Genomic DNA, 20882 nt, shown 5'->3' with positions numbered 1-20882 from the left:
TGGATGGAGGACTTGTTAATTAACAGAAGACAGAGAGTTGGCAATCTGTAACTAGTGGAGTGTCATAGGGATCAAATGTAGGGCCTCAATTATTTACAGTATGTATTAATGACAGAAGTGAATATACTATCACCAGGTTTACAAAATGAAACAAAATAAATAGGTGGGAAGACAAGAAATGAGGATGACAAAATGTACCTACAGAGTATTACAGACAGATTAAGCAAGTGAGCAAAAACCTGGCATACGAAATATAATATTCAAATGGAAAAGACTGCAGGAAGCTGCAGTACAGAGGGAGTGGGGGTCCTCATGTATGAATCATAAACAGCTGGCATCTAAATTCAGTGACTAATAGCAAAATCAAATGCACTGCCGGTCTTCATTTCAAGCGTGATGGATTATACAAGTAAGGCAGTCTTGCTAAAACAATACAAGGCACTAATCAAACCATATCTGAATATTGTAAGTAGGTTTGGTTCCCTTATCTAAAGAAAGACATACAGACATTGGAGGCAGTTCAAAGAAGGTTTATTAGGTTGATTCCAGGTATCCATGGAGGGATTTTCTTACGTGGAGAAGTTCAGTAGGGGTTGGGCCTATATTCAGTGGAATTTAAAACAATGAGAATATATATCAATAAAACATATACGATTCAGACGGCATTTGACAGGGTAGATGTGGAGAGGTTGTTTTCCCTTGTGAGTGTGTCCAGGAACAGAGGGGATAATATCAGAGTAAAGCATCGCCCATTTATGGCAGAGATAAGGTTCTTTTTCTCACAGACAGTAGTCACTCTGTGGAATTCTTCATTGCATAGAGTTGGTGAGATTGGGTCATTATATATATTCAAGGCTGTGATAGATTTTTAATCAAAAAAAAATCATGGGTTATGGGGTTAAAGCAGGAAATGGAGTTGACGATGATCAGATCAGCCACAATCTTATTGGATGACAGCAACGACTCAATGGGCCAAATGGCCTATGCTTGCTGCTACTTCTTACTTTTTTATAATGAAGCAAAATGTGACTTCTTTAACTTACAACTTGTTCTAACTTTAATGATTTCAACTGAAGAAGATTAAGATCAATTTCCTCCTGTTTTATTTTATAAATGTAACTCATTAACCATTATTACAAACATGTCACATTTCAGGGCTGATTAATGTTGTAAAGACTGTATATTCCAAAACACTAATTTATATATTTATCTTTAGATGGATTTATTAATTGTTATTTTTATGACTTAATTTATTGTCTAAATATATTGACATAAAAATATACTTTTCTCTATTTTCCTGTTATATATCAAAAAGACGTAAGCTGCAATTGGGGTTACAGTAACAAGATAATAATTAAGGATTATAGAAGCAAATGTGCTTTAATGGCTGACGTTGAAACTATTCACATTACTGAAGATCACCTTTATAATTCGAAAGATCAATTACTTAACAGTAGTTAACACAGACTTTCTGGGCCTTCTGACAATGGCAAATTTCCAGCAGGGTGAAATTTTTTTCCTGGCATAAATACCCAAATTTGCAGCCCTCCTACCCCACCCATCACAACCACACTCCCATCATTCGTCTAGTTCCTTGCCTGCTGCAGTATTTCTAATTCCTATGTCTTTAGAATGAACAAGTGTGACTTCCCTATATCTTGTGAGAAGGAGCTGAAGGGAGTTCAAAAATAACACAACAGGTCTGAAGTTTTATTGCTGTACAGGACTACCTGTGGCCTCAAGTTGCTAGGGACAAAATAAAAATGTATGAGAAAAGCAATGACATTTTGTTCTTGGGCTTACACAATGTATTGTTTTGTGATCATTTGAAGAGGTTCCACTAGCAATAAAAGTTTCTTTGCCTTCTTCAGTTGATTGAGAGCAGCTACGTATCTAGATGTAATAGGTAAATCTTATGTTCATTTTAAAATAAAGCAAGAGGCAGAAAATATAATACAGGCTATATTTCTGTATGATATTCTTTTCATATATCTGCCTGCAAATAAATTCACACATTTTATAGAAAATGGAGAGGTGGGGAAATGGCATGTAGCGGAGCATGTCCCCAAGCTAGTTTCTCTCTACAACTACACCACATCTGCCAAAAAAAGAAACCGAAGGGGAGCAAGAGGCAAACCTAACATAAGATATGACTGATTGCACACTCAGGCAAAATCTTTTTTTTATTTGATTCATTCACGGATTGTTGTGTTCACTGGCTAGGGCAATCCCTTAATGGTTTGGTGGTGAGCCACCTTCTTGGGCTGCTGCAATCCACGTGCTGTTGGTACACTGTAGTGCTGTTGGGAAGGGAATTCCAGGATTTGACCCACCACCAGTGAAGAAAAGGCAATATACTTCCATGACAAAATGGTGTTTGCCTTGGAGAAGAACTTGCAAGTGCCATCATATGGTGCTCCAATACATCTGTCCACTTGACGTTAGAGCTAGCAGGTTTGGAAGATGCAGTAAAAGGAGTCTTGCTAAGTTGCTGCACACTTGGTGATACACTCTGTTGCCACTGGGGATCAATGGTATTTATAGAAAGGATTGATTACAATCATTTTACACAAGGGAATTCATTGCCACGGAGCACAGTGGAGGCCGGGACGTCAATCTCTTCAAGGTAGAGATTGATAAATTCTTGATCTCACAACGAATTAAGGGCTACGGGGAGAGTGCGGGTAAGTGGAGTAGAAATGCCCACCAGCCATGAATAAATGGCGAGTGGACTTGATGGGCCGAATGGCCTTACTTCCACTCCTATGTCTTATGGACTATGTTTTGTAATGAATGGGTCATAAAAGACATGCTTTTTTCCATCAGTATCACTACCCACTGAAGACAGAAGCTCACTGCTATCTACTTTCAGTTATTGCATTGATGTGTTTTGTTAATCTGTGACATGCTCTAGAGACAGAGTCATGCTTTCAATTTAAGGATACAACAAATTGTGCTACATTATTTTTACCTGAGCCCCTGCCCTTCCAGGTTCTCCAGCTATGCCTTGTTCTCCTTTATCCCCCTGATGTGGAAATGAAAACATTTAAAATTATTCATGTGAAATAAAAGATACAGCCTTTCTGTTCCCCTTGTGGATGGATTATATCATTGTTCCTTTCCACCTCCTGACATAAGGCTTCTAGTGCAGGCCACAAACATCACTAACCTCTGAAAATATACATGGGGGGTATAATGATGCATGGTAACCTTCACCTAAAGCAGGCAATGCGTGAACCTTGTGATCAGAGATATTGTGAACTGCAGATGCTGGAGAATCCGATAGGGCTAATATTAAATTATACGCAGATTAAATCACAATTGATCTATGCTTCATTCGTCAGGCATGACCCCTTTGTACTCATACCAATGCTCTCACTATTTGGAGGCAAAATAGCACCTGTTGTATTGAGCACTACGGAGGCATATTTTGCAGACAGACTCTATACTAATGCTATTGCGAGCAAGAACAAGTTAACTCTAAGCGTGAGTTATTGTGTTGCCAAGGTTCTCCATGGGAACATTTGCAGTGGAGTGAATTCCTGGTAAGACTCAATTCTGCAATTCTATCACACTGAAGCATTTTAATTTGTTAGTTGTGATCTAAAATGCTAGATGAAGTAAGAATAAGCAGAAAGATTGGACTACGGTTTACACTGAAAGATAAGCATTTAATTAAAAATTGTTTACTTTAGCTATGCAATGAACACAAATAAACGGGGTAAAGCAAAAATCAGAATATTTAAAATGTAGGAAGTAAAAGAAAATAATGTCACAGATATCCTTGATGATAGTAATATACTAATACAAGTAACTGTATAATTCTTATATTTCTTAAATTATTACCTGGTAAGAGATTAATCTTTGGAATTATGTTTTTAATCATTTACTACCTTCAAGAAAATGAATTATTATTCCCATTTTCTTCTCTTGATACAAACATGTGGACTTGGGCTGAAGGGCCTGTTTCCACACTGTATGGTTTCTATGATCTATGATCTATAGCAATCATGCCGTAAGGATAGCAAAATAATAACTTGAGTTCTTTACTTAAAAAGTAGGACTAGATGCAGATAATGTTTGTTGTGATACTGTGAGACGTTTGTCTGACCTCAACCACTGTTGAATGTAAATCATGGGATTAACACAGCGCATCCTGTTGAAGTGGTCATGAGAGACAGCAGTTTAAGACATGCTGTCTAATGGTACAGAGTGAGTTGTATCACAATGGTAATATGTGATTGTTGCCTTTTCAGCATTGTAGCAATATATTATGATTTATGATTTGGAAAATTGAGTCTTTTTTCCCTACTTTAATAGAAACATAAAAAAGGCAACAGATATATTAGACAATTTAGATTCAGGAGCCTACTCTGTCAATTTATCAGATAGTTACTGACTTAAAAAGTGATTTCAACTCCACTTTCCTGCGAGCCCCTCATAACCATCAATTTTCTTGTCAATTGCAAATATGGCTAACTTAGGCTTCAGTGTCAGAAGTCACACGACATCAGGTTAGAGTCCAAAAGGTTTATTTGCAATCACAAGCTTTGAGTGCTTCTCCTTCAACAGGTGAAGCACTCCAAAAGCTTGTGATTTCAAATAGACTTGTTGGATTGTAAACTGGTGTCATGTGACTTCTTACCTTGTCCACCCCAATACAACACCGGCACCTCCATAACAGTCTTCTGTGGTCACTGTAGAATTCTAAACATGAACAACACTCTAATAAAAGAAATTCCACCTCATAACTGTTTTAAGCGTGTGAGGAGCATGTTTTTTTGTGTTTTTTTTAAAAATAGGAATGAAAATATCTGTTTTAAAATTAGCATTTGAATAGGTGGCTGTACGTGAAAGCAAGTAAGCTGACAGCCGTGCCGGGTATTGTGTAAACAATTGTTTGAACAAGCAGGAATTGAATTCTGAGTTGCAGACAATTTAGATTTGCATACGTAGCTCTTGCTAGCAACAAGAATTTGATTGCTCAATGAACTAATTATCTACGACAAAGACATTTTGCGTCGAAACAACTATGTGACTGGTTCTCAGCAAATTGAGTGCCTGGGGCCAGAGAACAAGTTATAGGGAGAGAGAAGTGTTCAGTTTTCTCCATCTCAGGAGCAGACACTCTGTTCTCTGCAGACAAAACTGAAGAAAACTCTTTCAGGAAATAGTTGTTGTAAATGTTTAACTGATTTTGACTTAATTGGTAAGTTAGAGACATGCTTTTTTTCTTATTCATTAGCAGGATGAGGATGTCGCTGGCTAGGCAGCATCTATTATCTGTCCCTAATTGCCCAGAAGGTAGTTCAGAGCCACATGTAGGCCAGGCCAAGTAAGGATGTCAGTTTCCTTCCCTAAAGGACATTAGTGAACCAGGTGGGTTTTTCTGACAATCGACAATGGATTCGTGCTCACTATTAGATTTTTAATTCCAGATATTTTTATTGAATTCAAATTAAACCATCTGCCCCAGCAGGATTTGAACTTACAATCATCTGAGTAAAATGAAATTCCCTCATCTTGGTCCTAAATTACATTCCCTTTATTTTTAAATTGTGGTCCTGATTCTAGACTCCCTAATGGTGGGAAACATCTATCTGAAGACAAGTCACACTGGAACTGGAACAGTAACTTTTCCTTTCTCCAAAGATATTAACAGATCTATTTACCCCATCCAGCATTATCTATGTTTGATTGAGATTTCCACCATCCGCAGTATTTTGCCTTTAAGCGAGTCGTCTGACTAGCGTCTTGTATATAGTTTTCGCACGACTTTATTTTTATATTCAATTCCTTTTAACCCTATCAAGACTCTTTTGAAAATACAAGTATACTACGTCCAAAAACTCACATTATCAATTTGTTTGTACATGCTCAAAGAACTCTAAGAAATTTGTCAAACATGATTCCCCATTCATAAATCCATGCTGACTATTCCAAATCTGGTCATTATTATCTTATGTCCACTTTCCCACATTCTTTAATATAAATTGTAGCATTTCCCCTAACACTGCTGCAAAGCCAGCAAAGTCTATAGTCCCCATTTTCTCTCTCGCTCCCTTTAAATTATGGGGTAACATTACCTAGATTCCAATCTGCAGGAATCATTCTAAGGATAAGGAACTGCCCGAGGATTAATTGATTTGTTTTTGGTAGGGATGTAGTTCTGGATTCAGATTCTAGAATTTCAAATGGATCCATCAGTATTGGGAGACAATGTAAATTTTTGTGGATGTTGCTGGGTGTTTGATTTAATTTAGTTTTTGGTTGTCTTAGAATGTTGAGATTCCTCTCAGTAGCTGAAATGGGAAGCTGTCCAAATATGAGCAGACTTTTCAGAGCATGCTTTTGGATGTAGTCTCCTTGTGTGATGCAATTCTAAATCAAGAATATTTTTGGAGCTTCCTAATTGCAGAGCATCAAAAAAACAAGGAAAAGTTGCATAATTGTAATGCTTTTGAGTTAACACAACACGGTGGAGGTACGCATTCCACCAAGTGCCCTCATCACTTGTTATTGTTAAGCTTGTGAATCTGAATACCAGCAAACCGAATAATGTTTTCTCAATTGAAGTGATTATTTTCACACACTCCAAGCATCCCTAGATTGTGACTGGATCATATTATCACAACCGTTTTCTCTGTACTGAGTGTGAGGCACAGTCACAATGCTGAAACAACACATGTAATTTAAACCTTGTTGTTTGATATCAAAAGATTCAATTTTACCATTTTTTTTTCAAAACTGAATACAGTTCCATTCTAACGTTTATTCTCTTTTGCAAAAAATTCTGCATAGTTGCAGGTTTTAAAATACGTTGTTTTATTTTTAAAACTTTTTTTAAAAAAGTACTTGTATACTTACTTGGATAAATAATCTTTAAGTAGTAAATTTTATTGATTTAATCTAATTTGGAATATTTGTGATTTGTAATCATGTAAAAGCATGTAAATACAGCAGACTTACAAGATCAAATAATTCACAGCATTCTTCTGAAAAGGCTTTTTCCGGATCATAGTGCAGCTCTAGTTGTTGCAGATCAAGCTGATATTTAAATAAAAGACTTTCATTTAAATAGTGCTTTTCACAAGATGTCTCAAAGCACTTTAAAGCAATGAAATGCAGTCACTGTTGTAATGCTAGAAATAAACAGCTAACTTTGCCTATTGGCTGTTCTGCTTTTGTCATGCTGTTTGATATACAAGTATTCCCACGCTCTTTCTCAAGCGAGTGCTGCTTTGTTACATTAGAGTGTAATTGGAGTTTGGTGAAACAAGTCAGACCCTGTCTTTCTCTCATTCCTCAGTCCTTTGGCTTTTTAATATCTAAGAACGTCTTAGAGAAATTGGGTCAGAAGGGGAAAGAGGAGAGAACCAGAGAGGACACTGGCACGGAGGCATCACAACAAAAGCCATAAGTTTATTGTTTCATAAATAACTGCTAATTTAAGTACCTATTCTTAAATTCCTTTCTGATCAAAGATAAATTGTAGAAATATTTTACAGGTTAAAAACTAAAGACCAGTCGGAAATTTGAAAATACAAATGATCAATTAAATAAAGAATGTGAGATGCAGGATCAGGGCTTGTGTTGTACCTGCATGATGTGGGAGTTGGTGGGCCCCACTGTGGTCATAGTGACCACACCTGTAGCAAGGAAATATAGAAATTGCTGGAAAAACTCAGCAGGTCTGGCAGCATCTGTGGAGAGAGAGCAGAGTCAATGTTTCGGGTCCAGAAGATATTGGTTGTTTAAGGAACTTCAGCTCAGAGTTTTTGAGCTGGAGTCAGAGCATCAGGAAGGGGGAACGCTATCTCGATGCTGTATTTTAAGAGGCAGCTACACCCTATAGGTTAAATATTTCAAATCTGGTCAGTGGTCAGGTTCTACAAGTGAGGCTGGAAGAGAGATCCAGAATTTAGCATCGGGGGAGGCTCAACTCCTGACCTTATCCAATGGGTATGAGGTACTTGCTCCCTGTGTGGATGAGAGAAAGGACTGTACAGAGAATGAACAAACTACCTCCTGCAACAGGAGGGTAATCATGCAGGTGAAGCAAAAAGAGAAGATGCAGTGGCTGGGGATTTTCTAATTAGTGGTACAGATAACATCCTTTGTGAACAGGATTGCGAACTCCCCCATGGCATGTTGCCTACCTGGTGCCAAGGTTAGAGAGATCTCGAACCTGCTTCAAAGGATGTTAGAGTGGGAGGAGGAGGGTCCAATTGTTGTGGTCCATGTTGGGTGAACAACATAGACATGAGGTCCTGTTTGCAGAATATCAGAAATTAGGAACAAATTAAAGAACAAGACCTCATGAGTTATAGTCTGGATTATTATCTGAGCCATGTGCACATTGACAGAATGATAAGAAAATTAGGGAAGTTAATAGTGGCTAAACGAGTGGTATGGGAAGGGGGTTTCATTTTGTGGGGCACTGGCATTGGTATTTGAATGGGAAGGAACTCTACCATTGGGACGGGCACCACCTGAACTGATCTGGGACAAATGTCTTAGTGGGAAGTCTAAATTGGGTTGTCACAGGGACTTTAAACTAATAAATGGCGGGGAGGGGTAGATGTTTCGGGGTGGGAGCGGCATATTTCAGTGGAAAAATCAAAACATTTTCAAAATGAAGTAGCATGACATAATAAAGAAACACACAGTCAGGAATCCTACTTCAGCTACAACAGGTAATCACAAAACTACAAAGTAGTGTAAATGTAAAATGAAAATAATAAACAGGTGAATAAAGCATCTGTGCTGAGAGACAGGTTGCAAGGTATGGCTCAAATAAGAACTGTATATATGAATGCATGGAGTGTAAGGAATAAATTAAAAGAGCTGCAGGCATAAATTTAAATTGAAGAATATAATATACTAGCCATTACTGAGACATGGGTGTAAGATGGTTGTGACTGGGAACTAAGTATACAAGGTTATAAGGTTTACAGGACGAACAGAGAAAATGGCAAAGGAGGAGGAGTAGTCTAATTTGTTAGAAACAAAATTACTTCAATCATGAGGGAGAATGTAATGAAGGCAAAGTATTTAGTGGAGACCATATGGGTAGAGCAGAAAAACGGTAAAGGATCTCAGAACCCATCAAAGTAGAGTGGAAGCAAATCATCCTTAATCCTACAGGAATGCCTAAGAGGTAAGGGAGAAGGCTTGAGGCAAATGGGAAATGCTGGAGAAACCCAGCAGATCTGGCACTACCAACTGAGCCATAATTAAGAAAGATAAACTAAAAGGCTTACGATTAGGGAATTTAAGGAGGAGGTACCATTTTCCAGTTTGATTTGTCTACATAATTTCAATAAAGTAATGCTAAATGTTTTGGGGTTTAGAAAGGTGTGAAGCTGAAATTGAGAAGATTTTCCCTCTTGCAGTCATATTTTATAAAGATTTAAAATGATAGCCAAAGACAGCAATGTATATATCCATTGATTTAAAGGCCATAGTATATCAACATTAACATGCAGACATTGTTCTATTATCAATTACTGATGTGAGATAGTTACTCAAAATAAAACTCTATTGAAACACAACGTCAAGAAGAAGACAGAATCTAAACTGTGATTGCAAAGGTCAACGATGTGTGGTTACATTCATTCTGATTGGTTAAAAGAAAATCATTCTTCTTTATTAACTTTGTTAAATTAGCACATAACTTAATGGTTAGGAGGATTCTGTTTAACTTACTGAAACAGTTGAATTGCTCAGCATCCTTTTTCCAATTGAAGTGTAACCATTTCCATTTATCACATGTTGGTCGTTAAGTAGAACCTCACTAGCTTGAGTGCAGTCAATTAGCAATTTGGCCTTTTTTTCATTTACATTCAGTGCTAATTTGTGCCAGTGTCCATCAAAAAGTATACCCACATTGTTGAATGTTCGGGAAATGACGTTATTATCTGAAGTTCTGTAGAAAAGTTCCAAAGATTTTAAGTTTCCAAAAAAACGAATGCCAACTTGCTCTCTTCCATTTATGTCATTGACTTCCCATAAATTCCAAATACTTTGTGTGGTATCTCCTAACATCCTGAAGGTAGCGATAATGGAATACTCAGAGGGAATTCCATTTGGACACACATGTCTAAAATAAAAATTGGGAACATTGTCACTTCAGAATCTGCCTTTGCTTAATAAAACAGCAAAATAATATTTAACAAATTAACACATTCAATGCATATTCACTTCAGACCTAAAACAAAAACTAAATGTGATTCAAAGATAATTATATAAACCATCATGAGAGACTCTCAACATTAATTATGTCGCTTTCATTATTAAAACCTAGAGAGAATTAATGCCCAACCACATTTAAAATCAATCACTCTAACTGAACCAGTCACTTGAAAACTGTGGAATTGCGTAGTCTCTGCGGTATGGTGAAAATGTATATGTAAATTATTAAGAAAGTAGTTCAGCGAAGGTTTACTGGACTAATACCTGGGATGAGGGGATTGCCTAATGAGGAAAGGCTAGACAGACTTGGCCTGTATCCTCAAATTTAGAAAAGTCACAAGTGACTTAACTGAAACACAAGATGCTGAGGGGACTTGACCAAATGGCAGTTGAAAGGATATTTCCTGCTGTGGGAGAACCCAGAACTAGGGGTCATGTTTAAAAATAAGAGATCACCAATTTAAGACAGATGAGGCAGCACTTTTTTTTTCTCTGAGGGTTGAGAATTTTTGGAATTCCCTTCCTTAAAAAGCAGTGGATGCAGTATATTTGAATATCTTTTAAGCCAGTGATAGATAGATAGATTCTCAATTACCAATGGGATGAAAGATTATTGGAGATATGCAGGAATGTAGCGTTGAGGCTGAGGTCTGTTCAACCGTGGTCTTATTGAATGGCGGATTGGGCTCACAGGATCACGCGGCCTACTCTTGTTCTTTGTTCATTGGTTCATATTAACATCACATTATTATCAATCACACCTTATTTGGGTACTCCCAGGTAGTGGTGAGAAACTGGATGATGCCAATATTTGACTTGAAAGTCAGAGCGGTTACTTGGCAGCTGCAACCCACACCCCCCGACTGTTCCCCCGCCCCCCAACAATTCCTCTGTGCCTCAGCTTGGCCAGCGTTCCCCAAAATCTCCGGGCACGGTCTATTAGGCAACAACTGGCTGCACTCTCCATTCTTGGAGGACACATGAATGTAAGCTAGTGCCTGTAAAATTGTGGAAATGTCGGGAAGAGGAAAAGCTCCAGTCAAGTTGAAATTTCAGTTGTCATGATGGGCAGTGCTCACAGACCTTGAGAAAGGGCAATTATGCTGAGTGAATGGAGCATCTGTCTATCTAGCTGCAGTATTCAAGTACATGACAGTTGAAATCCTCAAGCTGACTAGCAATACAGACTGGAATATCAAGAAAACTCACATCATCGCCAGACACCGATAGCTGGTTGTGTGCAATGATGAGCTTCAGGGAGGGGTGACTCAGAGAGGGTGCTCAGTGCAGGGTGTTGCCTCATATCCAGGTCATGGTTACTGCCCGAGAAAAGTGCCACTGGGACAGTGATTAATAAGTTAAGAACATTTTCCTTCACGAAAATCAATGTGGCAGAAGAATGCAAGCCGTAAGTGTTCCTGAGCTCCAAAGTGACGTCCTGAAGGGTGTTGGAGTGTGAAAGTTGGCCTGAAAGCAGGCATGATGATGTGGTATGACTGGTGGTTTGCTATCGCTGATTTATTGTGACCTAGGGTGGAAGAGGATCATGTCCAATGAGCATGCAGGGACGTTGCTGTGAAAACAGAGTTGGATGAAGACCCAAAGAAGCAAGGGACATGCTGCCAGGTTACCACTCTGACTTTCATGTCAGGATTTGGGGGCAACTAGCATTGAAGAGAAGGAGAGGAGAATTGAGAACTCCTTAGAACTGAATCAAGTTTAACTAACAATGGGATGCAATTGCATGGAATAAGGGGGTCATTGCTCATTAGCAAGATTTTGAACTTACTGTTTTAAACCTTAAAAAGAAAAATTGGGAATTTCTCCTCAACATCCAGAATGACATTTCCAATTTCACTGTGTATCTTCCCAACTTTCTCACCATTGACAATGCTGGTCAAGTACGAGGAAACTTCCACCCCTGGGAGGGCCATCTTTACCGCACACAACTTCTACAACTAAAAAGCCATTAACAAGGATACTGCCTACAGCAAGAAATATCATACCCAGTTTCTTTTCTCAGATGTAATGAAGGACTAAGTCGGAATGCTGAATTATGTAGCTGTGATCCTTTTACTGCTACTGCTCCTGATGAAAGTACGTGGAATTCCTTGAGAAAGTCAATTCCTGAGTATCAAACAAAGAACACTTGTTAAAAACCTAAAGACTGATTTCCTTGAAGTTTCCAATTAGTGTTGTCCATTCTATGTCAAATATCTTTGCGTTCTCTATATCAACATTGGATCTAATCATTTCAGTTAAGGTAGTTTTATTCACAAAGTGGTGTCACTCAGTCTCTGTTCTCAAAGTACAGAAATCCATATTGTGAGCAGAAAATACAGTAGACAGAATTGAAAAAGGTGCAAGTGCATTATTGATTTACCAGAAAAATGTGTTCAGGCACTGGACAATAAACAGAGAGGAGGCAAAGGACAACAGTTACCCTTTTGCTATTGGACACAAATGTGCATGTTTGGGAAGGAAGGGTGAAGAGGTGTTTGGAGTGAAAGAGTGGACTAGGGTGTTGTGGAGAGAACAATTCCTCTGGAATGTGGAGAAGGAGGAAAGGCGAAGATGTGTTTGGTTGTGGTATCCTGCTGATAGTAGATGAAATTGCAGTGGATGTTCCCTTGAATATAGAGGCTATTGAGGTGGGAGGTGAGAACAAAGGGAACCTTATCATATATCTAAAGAGATAAGAGAAAGGGTGAGGGCAGAAGTGCCCAAAGTAAATCAGACACATCCAAGAATCCTGTCAACTGAGGGGAGGAATCATTGTTTGAGGGAAAATGAGGACTTGTGGGGGCAGTGGCACTCCTGTGGAAGATGGCAACATCAGACCAGATGGAACAGGAATTGAGAAACTGAGTACAGAATGGAGACTTCACAGTAAGCAGTGTGTGAGGAAACGTAGCAAAGCTTACTTTGGGAGTCAATGGGTTTATATCAGATATTAGTGGACAAATTATTCCCAGAAATGGTAACACAGAAGTCAAGGAAGGAAAAGTTCAGGGTCAAGCAGGTGAGGTTGACAGAAGGGTGGAACTCAGAAGCAAAATTGATTAATTTTTCCAATTCCAGAAGACAGCAGGAAGTTTAAATGAAGATGTCATCGAAGTACCAGAGAAAAGATTGTGGGAGAGGCCTGAGTGGGTCTGGAAAAGGAAAGTAAAATCCCCACGAAGCGACAGGCATAACTGTGCACCCATCTCTGATCTCTTCCTTGGTTCTAGATGGATTTGAAATAAACCCAATCCTCCCATTAGAGTTGTGCTAAGCAGCTGCAGCTCTGAAAGGCCATGATCAAGTTTCAATAGTATCAATAATATCTTTGAGAAAGGTTTTTGACCTTCTGCAAGCTAGGAGGAGAATTAGTCCTCAATCTAATCATGGTTAGTATCAGTCATGAATCTATACAAGATCCATGACTGAAGCTCTACAGTTATCTCAAACTCCCACAAAGTTAGAGTTGGCTCTTCGTCTAAATCCCATGTAAACATGACATAATTGTTTACAAAATACATTTTTTCCACATTTTTGAATACATTGTGGCAATTTATGCAATGACGAGCATATTGTAATCTATGTCAATAGTTAAGCAATGTTTGTCAATGTAATGATTGAATTAACTTTGCAAGACAAGGCCCTATAATGAAATACAGTTTTGAAAACACATTCTCATTACAATATAGCATCTCAGTGACGTTTGATGGTGCCCCCAAATATTTTAAATTTACCTGACAGAAAGTTTTCCAATCCTCAGCAGACTTCCCTATTGGTTACAAACACTCCAAGATGGTGCATTTTTATGGTAACTTCGAAAACGCATATCAGTGCATGAAAATAGTTGTACAGGGAGGTAATATGATTTTCCTGCAGTTCTTAAAAGGGGGAACCGGCCCTTGAAAGATTTATATGTACATTTTGCAGCAAAGGCCTTTCCAATCCATGGGAAGGCCACTCAAAACTGGTGTGAGGTAAAGAACGCAAGAAAATGTTTTTTTTAAATGCAGGATAAACAGTGTTTTGTCTTTTTCAAGCAGATTTTTACCCCCACTTTGAGAGAAAGATCTGGCTCAGAATATGTAAGTTGCCAATTAGTCAATGAGTAAGAGTGGGACATATTGAACAGAAGCTCATGAAGGGGGGTGGAAGAAGTGATGATGCGTAAAATGTCTTTTATACAATAATGGTCTCTAAATTTTGAGGTAAGGGAGGATTTATTATGTTCTTTGGTATATCTTAGAGAAGGAGGAAAGGATACAAATGATTTTTGTTTTATTCATTCATGACTAGGTAGGCCAGAAATTTTTTCCCATCCCTAATTGTCCAGGGGTCAATTAAGAGTCAACCATATTGCTGCGGGTCTGGAGTCACATGTAGTCCAAGCCAGGCAGATTTGGCAGATTTCCTTTCCTGAAGGACATCAGTGAACCAGATGTGTTTTTCTGACAATTGGCAATGGTTTCACGGTCAAAGTTAGCCTCTTAATCCCAGTTTCTTTTTTATTGAGTTCAAATTCCACCATTTGCCATGGAATGATTTGAGTGGTGGTGTCTGAATAATGCTGCCCTTACAAATAACTGGGAATAGTTTCTGAACAAAAATAAAGGCTATAGCTTAACACATGGGGATAATATCAACTTAGAGAAAGGGGGAGATTGTGAAGCATTTTTGGGCTGAAGAAATAAAATGAGAACATAAACCTAAACCAAAAGAATTGCAGATGCTGTAAATAAACTTGCTCAATCCAAGTGGGCTAACTAATGTCTTATTATTGTTCTGATAATACATTCCTTCTTTTGTATTCAATACCTCACCCAGTGAAGGAAAGCACCCTATTGCCTTCTGTAGTACATTATCTACCTATCCTGCCACTTTGAGGAACCTGTGGATCTGCACTCTAAGGCCTCTCACTTAATTTATCTTTCCTAATATCCTAACGCTTATTGTATATTATCTCACTTAATTTAATTCTTCAGATTGAATTCAATTTGTCACTTTTCACCCATGCAGCCAAACCATTGACATAATGCTGCAGTCAAGAGCCATCTCTTCTCTATCAAGTATACAGTTGGTTTTTGTGTTGTCTGCAAGTTTCCCAATCATACTTCCCACATTTAAGTCTAAAATATTAATATATAACACAAAAGGCAAGGCATCCTATTCTAAGCCCTATGGAACACCACTGGAATTGGCTTTCCACTTAACTTGTTAACACTTTAATTCTTCTGACTAGTTAGCCATGTGGAACCTTAGCAAATGCCTTGCTAAAATTCATTTAGACAACATCCACTGCACTAGTCTCATCAATACTCTTTGTAACTTCCTCAAAAAAAAATTGTTATTAAGACAAGACTTTCCCCTAACAAAATGATGTTGATTATCGCTGATTAATCAATGCCTTAATTTCTAAGTGATCATTAACTCTATTTCTCTGTACTGATTCTAGTTATTTGTCCATGACTGAGGTCAGATTGACTGGCTGGCCTAAAATTATTTGGTCTACCACTCACTCCCTTTTTGAGTAGTGGTACAACATTCACAAACCTCTGCTACCTCAGAGAATCACTACTGTGTGGAAGCAGGCCATACCACCCATGGCACCGACCCTCCAAAGAGCATCCCACCCTGACCAATCACATCCTAACCTTATTTCCTGCAATCCTGCATTTCCCATGACTAATCCAACTCACCAATACATCCCTGGGCTCTATGGGAAATTTAACATGGCTAATCCATCGAACCTGCGCATCTTTGGACTGTGGGAGGAAACTGCAGCACCTGGATGAAACCCACGCAGATATCTGGAGAACATGCAAACTCCACACAGGCAGTTGCCCCAGGGTTGAATCAAACCTGGGTACCTGGCGCTGAGGCCGCAGTGCTAACCACTGAGCCACTGTGCCCTTATCTAATGCGATTTGGAAAATGAATCCTCAACAGCATCTGCAATTTCTTACCTGGCTTCCTTTAATAGGCTGGGATATAGTTCATTTATCCACCTTCAAGGAGGTCTGTTTCTTTAGTATTTCCCTTCCCATTTTGCTTACTTTTTCTAATATTTCACATTCCTCTATAAATAGAACGTCTGCATCATCCCTCTCCTTTATGAAGACAAAGTATTCATTAAAAATACAATCTCCATATGCTGCATCCTTGCTCCAGTTACAGTACACTGGTCTGATAAGCTCTACTCTTTCTTTAATTATCCGGTTGCTCTTAACATACAGATAACACATGCTTGTATTTTTCTTAATTTTACCAGTCAGCATTTTCTGTATCCTCTTTGCTTTTCTAATTTCCTTATTCATTTGATCCCTAAAGTTTTTACACTCCTCTTTGCTTCCTAAAATATTACTTTTTTGAGATCATCATAACCTCTTTTTTTTCTGAAATATCTTATTCTATATTTGGGGGTGGGGGGTGGTGTATCATTAATAATCAAGTGTCCCACACATATTGTTTTTGGAAATAGGTTTCAAATCCCACCTTGAAAGATGATGAAATTTGAATTCAATAAAAATGGAAAATAAAAAAAGTAATCTAGTAGCAGCCATATTGAATATCATAAAAAGCTATCTGGTTCACGAATGACTTCTGGGGAGGAACATCTGTCATACTTATGAGGTCTGCCCTATGTGTGACTCTAGCAAAGTCATTGACTGGCAATTTAGGGACAGTAATAAATGCCATCCTAGTCAGCAATAGCCATATCCCATGACAAATAAACAAAAATACTGCTGGATAACTGGAGGCTCTAAATTTGACAGCAACACCCCTTTTCTATGTGGAGCCACGTTTACACCATACTTGCATAATCTCACTTTTGAATGCCTCCCACTAATGTACCACTGAATATTTTTCACATAGTTGTATCCAGACTACTTTTACCTGGTTGTCTCTTAAAAATGTAAAATGCTCCTTCCTCCAATGTAGAACTAAATCGAACAATATTGTGATCACTTGTTTTCAAAATGGTCATATACTGCTACTTCATCCACCTGCCTAGCTTCATTTCCTAAGACTAAATCTAGAATTACACCTCTGTCTTTTTTATTCATTCACAGGATAAGGGCATCACTAACCAGGCCAGCATTTATTGCCCATCCTCAGTTGCCTAGAGAGCTGTTATAGACCAACCACATTGTTGTGGGTCTGGAATCACATGTAGGACAGACCAGGTAAGGATGGTAGTTTCCTTCCTAAACAGCTTGAGTGAACCAGTTGGGTTTTTTCCGACAAGCAACAATGGTTTCACAGTCATCGTTAGACTCTTAATTCCAGATTTTTAAAAAATTGAATTCAGATGATCCCCGCTGCGGTGGGATTTGGACCTGAATTTCAAAAACAATCCCTGAGGCCATGGATTAACAGTCCAACTATAAAACCACAAGACCACCACCTCCCTGGGTTCATCGGGCTTGTTACGTGTTGATGAGAAAAAGTTCTCTGAAAAGCAGTTCAAGTGTTTTGTGTTCTCTGCTCCTTTCATGCTGTTTGTATCTCAGCTGGCACTTGGGAGTTAAATTCCCTAACTATTATTGCCCTATTGTTTTTGCACTCTGAAATTTGCCTATATATTTGGTCCTGTAACTCTCCCCAGCTACTTAGGATCTACAGTACATACTGCCCTTTTTTGTTTCTTAGCCCAATCTGTATAGTCTCATTTGACTCAATTAGTGTATCATTCTTCTTGCTAGCAGTAATAATTCCATTAATAATGCTGCACCTTTATAATCCCCTTCTCAATCCTACCTGAAAACCTATATCCAGGAATGATGAACTGCCATTCATGCTCCTTTAAGCCAAGATTCCATTACAGCAATGTCGTCATGCTGCCATGTCCATCTGTGCTTTCAGTACATTGGCTTTATTTGCCATGGTCCTTACACCTCCAAATTTACCTTTTAATCCTGCCAAATTCTTTGCTGTACACTTTTTAACCTTGGTCTCTTAGAATCACTCATTAAATTTTTGTCTCCCATTCCTTACTCTGAATTTGCCCTCAAGTTTACATTTCCCTGGCAATCTTGTTTAAGTTCTCCTCAACACCACCAGCAAATCTCCCAGCGAGGTCTTGTCCTGATTGACTATCCAGCTTACACGGATCCCACCTCGCCATGAACTGGTTCCAGTGGAGACAAGATTGGGACTGCTTCTGGGAATATCCACATTGCCAAAGGCCTAGTGAAATTCTTGTCAGAATCTTTCAAGAAAATGAAGAACTAGCACTATTAATAACCAGTCAAACAAGAAACAATAATACACCAGATTTTATAGTTCTCTTCACACTGTTTTGTTGTAGTACAAACTATTCTAACAGTTCTAGCCATTCCACCTTCATTTTAGAAAACTCTTTGAAATATTACAAATTTGTTTGGCACAGTCTGGGTCAGTTATTGCATCATCATTAACATCACAATAAATATTTAGATTTAAAACTAAAATTGCAAAATGTTGTTTAGTTTCATAAGTATGATGAACATAGCATATTTAGCTAGTTACAGGCTTAAACAGATTTCAGAATCAACCATACCTGAAGACTTTTCACCTTCTGCAACTAGTTGTCCACCAAATGGTTTAGTCATACTTTCTTTGCTTTGCCCTCTGATTGATATACCTGATTCCTGGGTTATTGAGGACATTAAAACTGATGAAGTGGTTGCTGCTTCTATTTCTGGAAATTCATCTGTTGACATCATGTTATCCTCTCGGAATGAAATGTTTTTCCAAGCACTATCAGTTGGCTGAAATGATGTAGTAGTCAAATATTGATTTAGAGTAGGCTGTTCAGAGACATTCTTAAATGAAACAACGTCTGAAGTCCCAGTACTAAAGTCATGTTCCAAATAGTCATCTGGGAGCAAAGAGGGGGCAAACATTTCTGGCAAAAATTCCAATGCTATGCCAATGCTATATGGAATCTCCGTTGTTATGACATTGTGTTCATGTTTTAATCTCTCACTTTCAGTTGAGGTAGACTCAGACACGAGTTCGGTTTCCTTGATGATCGATGGGCCTGTTAAAGTAAATTGGGATAACCCTTCATTCTCTATGACAGCAAATGGGCCTGCTGAGGTCATCTGGGGTAACACTTCACTCTCTGTGATGAAAGACGGACTGGTTGAGGTAGGCATGAATAATGCTTCAGTATCTGAACCATCTATTTGAGTAGAAGTTTGAGCTGTTATGCTAGGCCACAATAACATTTCATTTTCAGTAGAAGTAGGAGATGAATTGTTTGAGGTAGCCTGTAATATTTCACCAGTTATAAATGTAGCAGATGGTACTATTGGAGCAGCATGTGTTTCACTGTCTATCAGGGCATCAGTTGAATCTTTGGAAATAGGTTGTGGTAAAATGTGGCTATCTGTGGGTTTAGATGTATGCATTGAAGCAGACATTGACAGCATTTCACTAGTTGTAAAAGTAACAGCTGGATCAGTGGAGACAGGCTGCAATAGTATTTCACTATCTGATAAAACTGCAGACAGCTCAGTAGAACTAGAAGGCAGTATCTCAAAATCAGGTGCTGCCTCCTCATGAGTTAAAGATGAGCCATGCCCTGTGAACAACAAAAATCTTTTTTAGTATGCACAATTCAAAGAAAGTGGGCGCATTCCAACGATAGCTGGGCAAATATGGTACTGTTCCAGATAATATTGCTAATTAAATGAGCATTTATCTTGTGGTGCTGAAGCCACTTTGGATATACCCATGGGCCTCGACATGTGATTGTGCTGAGAATGGAAATTAGCCTACAGGGATATTAAAATTGTAAACTTTCCTCTCTGAAGCTGTATTTTATCTTAAGTAGACAACACATTTCTCTTTAGGATAACCTCTAAGCATTGCACTATAACTAAATTGCAGCAATGTTTGAAAGAATAGACAATTAAGATAAAAAGCAAGCAGCAATACAGAGAATTATGGTGTAGTCATGACTGTGACATTTATAAGTAAAGCAGGCCAGATAACTAATGTAATGATGACAAATCCTAGTCATTATTTTTAGGCTAAGCATGAAACTGATGGTAAAAACATGGTAATACAGAAATATATTCAAGTGAATTGAATTAAATTAGTTTGTTGTTTTTCTAACATTTCTACTGACATTCTAAGATTAGGATAAACAATGTGTTTCCAGGAGCAAAAAACAGCTCTTCATGCCTTGGCACTCTGAAAACAAAATCAGGGTACTAATTCATCTTGTGCCTGATGGACAATAGGGAATTTGCAGATTTTATTTACACCCTATTCTTTTGAAGTCAATGAGAAAGGATACGGGGCAGACTACAAATGGGCTAACTGTTCCCGACTACCACTTTTATGCATTTATATTCCAATGTTCCAAAATTTTCTGGATGTGGCCGGAGCAAAATTCAAAATGAAATGGGATCACAGCACTATGAAATAACTGAAGCACTTCCTTGCTGTGATCTCGATCATAAGGAACTTTTCCAAGGAATGGGGGACCTGTACTTACAGGAGAGGTTGCACCCAAACTGATGGGGCACCAATATCCTTGCAGAAAAGTTTGCTAGTTCCACTTGGGAGAGTTTAAACTAGTGTGGTGGATGGGTAGGAAATGGAGCAGCTGGGCAGCTTGCAGAGTAATTGAGGAGAATGCTCACATTATGTCAAGTAAGTCTAATAGGAAGAACAGGCAGGGCCAGGTTAATGAA

General features: G+C 38.4%; 1 protein-coding gene across 3 annotated transcripts in view; it reads right to left on the bottom strand.

Annotated features, from left to right (window-relative positions):
• The window catches only part of zmp:0000000760 (collagen alpha-1(IX) chain), a 105868-nt gene that overhangs the window by 60063 nt on the left and 24923 nt on the right, over positions 1 to 20882 (bottom strand). The window contains exons 3-7 of one of the 3 annotated variants that reach the window (XM_048531396.2): positions 18734 to 19762; positions 12201 to 12321; positions 9709 to 10102; positions 6970 to 7047; positions 2972 to 3025 (exon numbers count right to left, since the gene is read on the bottom strand). In XM_048531396.2, coding sequence (XP_048387353.2) covers positions 2972 to 3025; positions 6970 to 7047; positions 9709 to 10102; positions 12201 to 12321; positions 18734 to 19762 — 1676 coding nt within the window. The remainder of the gene's footprint in view (positions 1 to 2971; positions 3026 to 6969; positions 7048 to 9708; positions 10103 to 12200; positions 12322 to 18733; positions 19763 to 20882) is intronic. The other 2 variants (XM_048531397.2, XM_048531398.2) reach the window with 2 other exon arrangements.

This window comes from Stegostoma tigrinum, chromosome 4 (genome assembly GCF_030684315.1).
Source record: "Stegostoma tigrinum isolate sSteTig4 chromosome 4, sSteTig4.hap1, whole genome shotgun sequence".
NCBI classification, from domain to species: domain Eukaryota; kingdom Metazoa; phylum Chordata; class Chondrichthyes; order Orectolobiformes; family Stegostomatidae; genus Stegostoma; species Stegostoma tigrinum.
Note: the sequence above shows the minus strand (reverse complement) of the source record. Positions and strands in the feature narration are given on the sequence as shown.